This window comes from Pseudorasbora parva, chromosome 4, assembly GCF_024679245.1.
Source record: "Pseudorasbora parva isolate DD20220531a chromosome 4, ASM2467924v1, whole genome shotgun sequence".
Lineage (NCBI taxonomy): Eukaryota > Metazoa > Chordata > Actinopteri > Cypriniformes > Gobionidae > Pseudorasbora > Pseudorasbora parva.
Genome location: NC_090175.1, coordinates 9,589,849 through 9,597,895, shown reverse-complemented (window position 1 = coordinate 9,597,895; position 8,047 = coordinate 9,589,849). Strand labels below are relative to the sequence as shown.

Sequence of the window (8,047 nt, the reverse complement as noted above, 5' to 3'; positions counted from 1 at the left end):
GCAGTCATGTTGGAACAGGAAGGGTTCCATCCCCAAACCGTTCCCACAAAGTTGGGAGCATGAAATTGTCCAAAATGTCTTGGTATGCTGAAGCATGCTTGATTCCTTTCACTGGAACTAAGGGGCAAAGCCCAACCTCTGAAAAACAACCCCACACCATAACTCCCCCTCCATTCAACTTTACACTTGCAGTCAGGCAAGTACTGTTCTCATGGCAACCGCTAAACCGAGACTCGTCCATTGGATTGCCAGACAGAGAAGAGTGATTGGTCACTCCAGAGACGTCCCCTCTGCTCTAGATTCCATTGGTGTCGTGCTTTACTCCACTGCATCCCACGCTTTGCATTACATTTGGTGATGTAAGGCTTGGATGAGCTTCTCGGCCATGGAAACCCATTTATTGAAGCTCTCTACACACTGATCTTGAGCTTATCTGAAGGCCAAATGAAGTTTGGAGGTCTGTAGCGATTGACTGCAGAAAGTTGGTGACTTCTGTGCACTGTGACCCTCAGCACACACTGACCCCACTCTGTGTTTTTACGTGGCTTTACACTTTGTGGCCGAGTTGCTGTTGTTCCCCATTGCTTCCACTTTGTTATAACACCACTAATAGTGGAAGTGGAATATTTAGTAGAGGAAATTTTAGCGAATGGATTTATTGCCAAGTGTCAACCTACAGTACCACGCTTGAGTTCACTGAGCTCCTGAGAGCGACCCATTCACAAATGTTTGTAGAAGCGTCTTCATGTCTAGTGCTTGATTTACACCTGTGGCCACGGGAGAGACTGAACACCTGAATTCAATTATTTGGAGGGGTCTCCCCATACTGTTTCAGTGTAAACACACACACACACACACACACACACACACACACACACACACACACACACACACACACACACACACACACACACAAAACATTAAAACATAATTTGAATCTAGAAAAAAATACCACATGGACCCAATGGGAAATTTGAACATTTTAATATAACTTAAAATAAATACTACCAAATGGCAATGCAAGTCCTCTACATGGCACTTGCCCTAATGTTTTGGTATGAAACAAAACAGGCAAACGACTAAAGGAAAGGTATAAAAAAATAATGAGGGAGAGAGAGCACTTAATAAACGCGGCTGACAGCGTCCTTCATCCCAACATACGAAAATAAATACAACTAAATTACATCTATAGTACAAAAATACGCTGAAACAAACCCAAAAAAACGAACAAAAAAAACCCTCAGTCATCGGAACAACTTTAGAAAACCCAATGAGGATTTCCCGTTAGCCTGACCGAATGCGTCACATCGTGAAAATAACAACTGAAACTTTAACGAACAATCACACACACTCATATCATTCGCTATGAAGAACCGCAACAAACACCGGCAGTTTCCAAAACGTTCACTGGATTGGGTACAAACAGGATGGGATTGAAACCATAGCAACTCGTCGTTCCTCCAAAGAGTTTGTCATTTCAGGGAATATTTTTCTATTCATATTTTTGTCACACACGATAACCGTCACGCGCCTGTCGTTACAAACAGAAGGCATTGCATATGTACATCATACAGAGGAAGGGCGGCTCCGGGGTCAAGGGTCATTCACACTGGTATTGCATGGCTCAGTTGCACATATAATGAGTCTGTGTTCTGACTTGGTATTGATTCCAAACGCAGACATCACACGTCCATAAGATTTCCACGGCTATGGAGACAGTTCTCGATGCAAAAAAATAATCGTAATGTAACAATGACGGTAAAAAGAGAGCGAGAGGTTTGTATTTACATCTTCAGGAATAGTCCAACGTTAGTTTTTTTCTCTCTTTGTGGTGAGAAGTGAGGGTCAGTGGTTGATTGGTCTCTCTCTGTGCTGGTGAGAGAGACACACACACCTGTTGCTCTGTACAGTAAAGGTGAAACGCCACCCAAAATGTGTCTTTACACGTTTGTCCTCCACGCTTCTCGGCTTTGGAGAGCGTGTCAGAGCGGAGCAGTGAAGGGCAAAGTGATAAAAATTACATTTGGGCACACTTCACCCCGTCGGTGGGTATATTTATGGGTGAATCTCACGAAAACATGTGCAGCTCATATTTCACTCTAAAAGATCTAAAGGAGTTATATGTCAGGTTTTACAAATAGATAAAGACTATATTTTTGAACAGTTATGATTTGTTTGTTTTTTACATTACCGATATGTGTTTTTATGATAATTACACACCTGCAAAATCTCATTAGCATAATGCAACAACAAAAAAACGATTAGTGTAATGCATCCAAATTAGTTGTTTGTAATTCCCATTATTTTGGTGATTTTTATTAGGCTAATTATTGATTTTTTTCTTATTGAACTTTTTACTATAAAAATATTTCCATATTTTTAATTGAATCAGCAAAGTCTGTAAAATAAATACCAATAACATAAAAATACTGGTAACACTTTACAATAAGGTCTCATTTGTTAACATGAGTTAGTTGTAGTTTTACAACATTTAATAATTTTTGTCAATGTGAGTTAATAAAAATGCAATTGTTCATTGTTTGTTCATGTAAACAAATACAACTTAAAATTTAATTTTTGTTATTAGTAAATTGTGAAATTAACATTAAGATTAATGAATGCTGTAGTTCACTGTTAGTTTATGGTAACTAATGTAGTTAAAGTTAACAAATGAAATCTTATTGTAAAGTGCTAAAATAATTTCTTCTGTTGCGGTAATAAGAATGAGATTTTCTAAGTATTACGGTAATGAGAAGAAGGGAGGAGATTATTATGTCAATAACGCCGCAATGCAAAACATCTAAGTGATGCTAAAATACACTTAAGTTTTCTATATTACAGTAATGAAAAAGATTTTATTTGCATTGTAATATTGAGAATTTTGGGAGATTATCGTGAAAATTATGCTAAAAAAAATATGCTTACCTTTTTCCTGCATTACGGTAATGAGTTAAATTTTTCTTTGCAGTGCGGTAATGAGAATTTAGGAGGAAATTGTTGTGAAAATAACGTTGAAATGCAAAACATCTAAGTAATGCTAAAAATATGCAAAAATTGTATGTATTGCGGTGAGCATGAGATTTTCTTTGCATTACGGTAATGAGAATATGGGAGGAGATTGTCATAAAAATGTCATCACAATGCAAAACATCAAAGTGATGCTAAAATATGCTTATTTATAAATATTTTGTCTATGATTTCGCAGTGAAATATGACACGGACATGTTCTTGACAGGTTTCATGAGATTTACTCTTGTGCTCGGAATTGCCTGAGAGACCTTTACAGTAACGGCAGTTTTGTTGTATGGTTGAGTGTTTGAACTGAAACCTTTATATCAGAGCGCGAGGATAAAAACTAAAAAGAAACGCAAATATCAACACTAGTTTCCTCTGAAACACATTTCCCCCGCTTTCGTAGATTTCAGTTCTACCGAAAGCATGAACGAGGAACAAGAACGCCTCGGACAGAGGATGTGTGTGTGTTTGTGTGTGTGTTAAAAATCAGGAACAAAATTACATTTATGAGCCTCACAGGAACAGATCTACTGCTGCATCAAATAACCCCATCTACACATCTGTCTGTCTGTCTGATGAGATCCACACACATAAGGCAACATTTTTGGTTTGTTCCCCATAACGGCTCTTTTAAACAAGTGCAAAAAAAAAAAAAAAAATGCTCCATGTCTTCAACAATACTGATCATATTTCCCAAAAAACACTGTCCATGATCTGTAAACAACAAGCTGAAAGTGTACAAGACTTTTTAAATGTGGGTCGACTAGCTCAAGTCTCACCCAACTGTGCAAAACCCCTTTTAAGTCCCACGTAAAATGAAATAAAAAATGAACAGAAAGCAACAAAAACGACTCGCTATGACTATCAGTAATTAAACGGAGGGGGAGAGAGAGGGGGGCTCTTTCTAGCATGGCTACGCAGGGCTCCTTAAATGGCGGTTCTTTGTGAGGACATCACTCCCGCCCGCTGGCCGAATACGAGAATTGTGGGAAATGTGGTCTTCGTTCGCTATCGGCCGCGTCCATCCCGTCCTCGTCATCTGCAGGAGAGGAAGAGAGAAATGTAAGAACCATGTTGTGCTATGTATATTGGGTATAATAATTGTTTTTTGTTAATTAGTTATTTTGGTTTATATAATGTTCTGTCTGCGCATGTTCATTTTTTCTTTGTAGCGCAGGTAAGCCGGATATTGACGGACATGCAATAATTTTGTCATACGCAACAGTGGGAGAACACAAAGCTTTTGACCGTATCGTAATCAATATACAGTCTTGTTCAAAATAATAGCAGTACAATGTGACTAACCAGAATAATCAAGGTTTTTAGTATATTTTTTATTGCTACGTGGCAAACAAGTTACCAGTAGGTTCAGTAGATTGTCAGAAAACAAATGAGACCCAGCATTCATGATATGCACGCTCTTAAGGCTGTGCAATTGGGCAATTAGTTGAATTAGTTGAAAGGGGTGTGTTCAAAAAAATAGCAGTGTCTACCTTTGACTGTACAAACTCAAAACTATTTTGTACAAACATTTATTTTTTTCCTGGGATTTAGCAATCCTGTGAATCACTAAACTAATAATTAGTTGTATGACCACAGTTTTTTAAAACTGCTTGACATCTGTGTGGCATGGAGTCAACCAACTTGTGGCACCTCTCAGCTGTTATTCCACTCCATGATTCTTTAACAACATTCCACAATTCATTCACATTTCTTGGTTTTGCTTCAGAAACAGCATTTTTGATATCACCCCACAAGTTCTCAATTGGATTAAGGTCTGGAGATTGGGCTGGCCACTCCATAACATTAATTTTGTTGGTTTGGAACCAAGACTTTGCCCGTTTACTAGTGTGTTTTGGGTCATTGTCTTGTTGAAACAACCGTTTCAAGGGCATGTCCTCTTCAGCATAGGGCAACATGACCTCTTCAAGTATTTTAACATATGCAAACTGATCCATGATCCCTGGTATGCGATAAATAGGCCCAACACCATAGTAGGAGAAACATGCCCATATCATGATGCTTGCACCTCCATGCTTCACTGTCTTCACTGTGTACTGTGGCTTGAATTCAGAGTTTGGGGGTCGTCTCACAAACTGCCTGTGGCCCTTGGACCCAAAAAGAACAATTTTACTCTCATCAGTCCACAAAATGTTCCTCCATTTCTCTTTAGGCCAGTTGATGTGTTCTTTGGCAAATTGTAACCTCTTCTGCACATGCCTTTTTTTTAACAGAGGGACTTTGCGGGGGATTCTTGAAAATAGATTAGCTTCACACAGACGTCTTCTAACTGTCACAGTACTTACAGGTAACTCCAGACTGTCTTTGATCATCCTGGAGGTGATCATTGGCTGAGCCTTTGCCATTCTGGTTATTCTTCTATCCATTTTGATGGTTGTCTTCCGTTTTCTTCCACGTCTCTCTGGTTTTGCTCTCCATTTTAAGGCATTGGAGATCATTTTAGCTGAACAGCCTATCATTTTTTGCACCTCTTTATAGGTTTTCCCCTCTCTAATCAACTTTTTAATCAAAGTACGCTGTTCTTCTGAACAATGTCTTGAACGACCCATTTTCCTCAGCTTTCTAATGCATGTTCAACAAGTGTTGGCTTCATCCTTAAATAGGGGCCACCTGATTCACACCTGTTTCTTCACAAAATTGATGACCTCAGTGATTGAATGCCACACTGCTATTTTTTGAACACACCCCTTTCAACTAATTCAACTTATTGCCCAATTGCACAGCCTTAAGAGCGTGCATATCATGAATGCTGGGTCTCATTTGTTTTCTGAGAATCTACTGAACCTACTGGTAACTTGTTTGCCACGTAGCAATAAAAAAATAAACGAAAAACCTTGATTATTCTGGTTAGTCACATTGTACTGCTATTATTTTGAACAAGACTGTATCAACAATATCGTAATCAACGCTGCACAAGAGGATTATGCTGTATTAGGGCTATGCAATATATCGCAAACGTACATATCGCAATATGCATATTGCAGCGGCATGCAATATCTGAATGATTTTAATAGGCTACTTCAGCATTGTGAAAAGTGTACGTTTCAGTTCGATGCGTAGAGCAGAGAATAGACTGGGACTGTTACTTATTTGACTTGCCTGATGTTAAAAAGAGTTATTAAACACAATCATTTGTACAAAAAACAATAACTTTCAGTCTCACGCTGCCTGACACACACACACACACACACACACACACACACACACACACACAAGCCTGCAGTATCTCTCTCAGATACTGAAGCGGTCGCTCCTCGATCGCCCCCCGGTGACCGGTCCCAGTATAGCCGCCCCTCTGTGTTTTCTAATGGACCCGAGGCAAACTAAACAATAAAATTATACCTCAAATATTTTTTCCCCAAAGTTAGTTTATGTCATTGAAGGCAGTTATCATCACAATAATTTCATTTCAAGTGTTCGTTTTTAAAATAAGTTTAGTTTTAGTTAATTATCTGATGCTATAAAAACGCGGTGTGTGACGTTATGATTGACAGCTGAGATCGACGTCTTCTCTGAGTGAAGTTGTCACTGAGGCACTAATGGACTTTTTTCGGGATTTTTGGGAGCAGATTGGAGCTTTAGCTTTAATTTCTACATTCCATAACTGTTTATTTCACACCAACATAATGAATTGTTCTGCATCTGTGAGAGTGTGGGCGGGCTTTTGATATCGCGACTGTACTTCCCGCTCTACTTCCTGCTCTCTACTGCGCAGACTCGGTCCCGAAATCTCTACCGCGCAGACTCGGTCCCGAGATGTCAGCGCCGTGTAGGCCGCCTGAAAGCTTCAACTATGGCAAGCGGAAACGGATGATGTCGAGTCGTGTTTTACGGTTTATGACACACACACACACACACACTGAAACGTGAAAGATTGGTGACAAATGTTTGCTAAAACACAGCTGGTCAGGGTTTCCAGGCTTTCACAACAAAACCCACCCAATTTCAACTCAAAACTAGCCCAATCGCATTTTTAGGGGTTCCCTGGTCAAAAAAATGCGTTCCGGAGGGTAAAATTTATGTTTTTTTGCCAGGGTTCCCTCCTAAAATGAGTATTTCCGGAACTAAATATAACATAATTGTAGTCACTTCAACCCGCGGACATGAAAAACAGTCCGCGGCAACTGTGTTAAAGTTGCGGGAAAACCTTGGCAACACTGCGGCTGATCACTTTTAGAAGTTGTAGAGATGCTTTCTTTTCCCAGAAAAAATTTGTACCACAAATGGGTTCATTCTCAGTTTAAAATTTAATTTAAATAGATTTTACACACTAATAGTAATATCGTATCGCATATCGAATATCACATTATTTAACAAGATATTGCATACCGCACAGCCCTGTGCTGTATTCAAGAAATGTGATTCTGTATTGACTTGGAAGAATACATAAAGATAACTATGGACTAAAACTATGGACTTTAAGTTGTAAATACAAGAAAATAAGATAGGCCTCAAAACTTGTGGAATAACTAAAAGACAGTCACATGTACCATACAAGACACGTTACACACTTGACGGCAGACTGAATTTTCCATTGCGCTCCATAGCGCCATGCAGATTTTCACAGTGATACGCTTGATGCCTGATGGAAAAGCACGGCTCTTTCATTGTGTACCGAATGCAACATCCTCTTCCTGTGCCACAAGGAGCCGGTCTACAGGAAAAGAGAGAGAGAGAGAGAGAGAGAGAGAGAGAGAGAGAGAGAGAGAGAGAGAGAGAGAGAGAGAGAGAGAGAGAGAGAGAGATAAGGAAGACGGCCCACTCACACTTCTCTGGAGGGGTGATGGTGATGGTCTGCGCCGTGAACTCCTCGTCGAAATACCTGGTGTCGGTTTCAGAGGATACTTGGGGCATGAACGGTGGGACAAGCTGGACAAGACGTTAGAGAGAGAGAGAGAGAGAGAGAGAGAGAGAGAGAGAGAGAGAGAGAGAGAGAGAGAGAGAGAGAGAGAGAGCAGTTTATTATACATAATCATGTATGAATGAATTAACAAATACAAATCTTTAATGA

The 8,047-nt window shown here is 39.6% G+C and overlaps 1 protein-coding gene across 1 annotated transcript in view; it reads right to left on the bottom strand.

The window, feature by feature from the left end:
- Positions 1-968: 968 nt before the first annotated feature.
- akt3b (v-akt murine thymoma viral oncogene homolog 3b) overlaps positions 969-8,047 on the bottom strand; it is a 31,717-nt gene continuing 24,638 nt past the window's right edge. Inside the window, exons 14-15 of the mRNA XM_067440817.1 lie at positions 7,803-7,905; positions 969-4,054 (exon numbers count right to left, since the gene is read on the bottom strand). Of these exons, the coding sequence (XP_067296918.1) occupies positions 3,969-4,054; positions 7,803-7,905 (189 nt within the window). The 3' untranslated portion in view covers positions 969-3,968. The remainder of the gene's footprint in view (positions 4,055-7,802; positions 7,906-8,047) is intronic.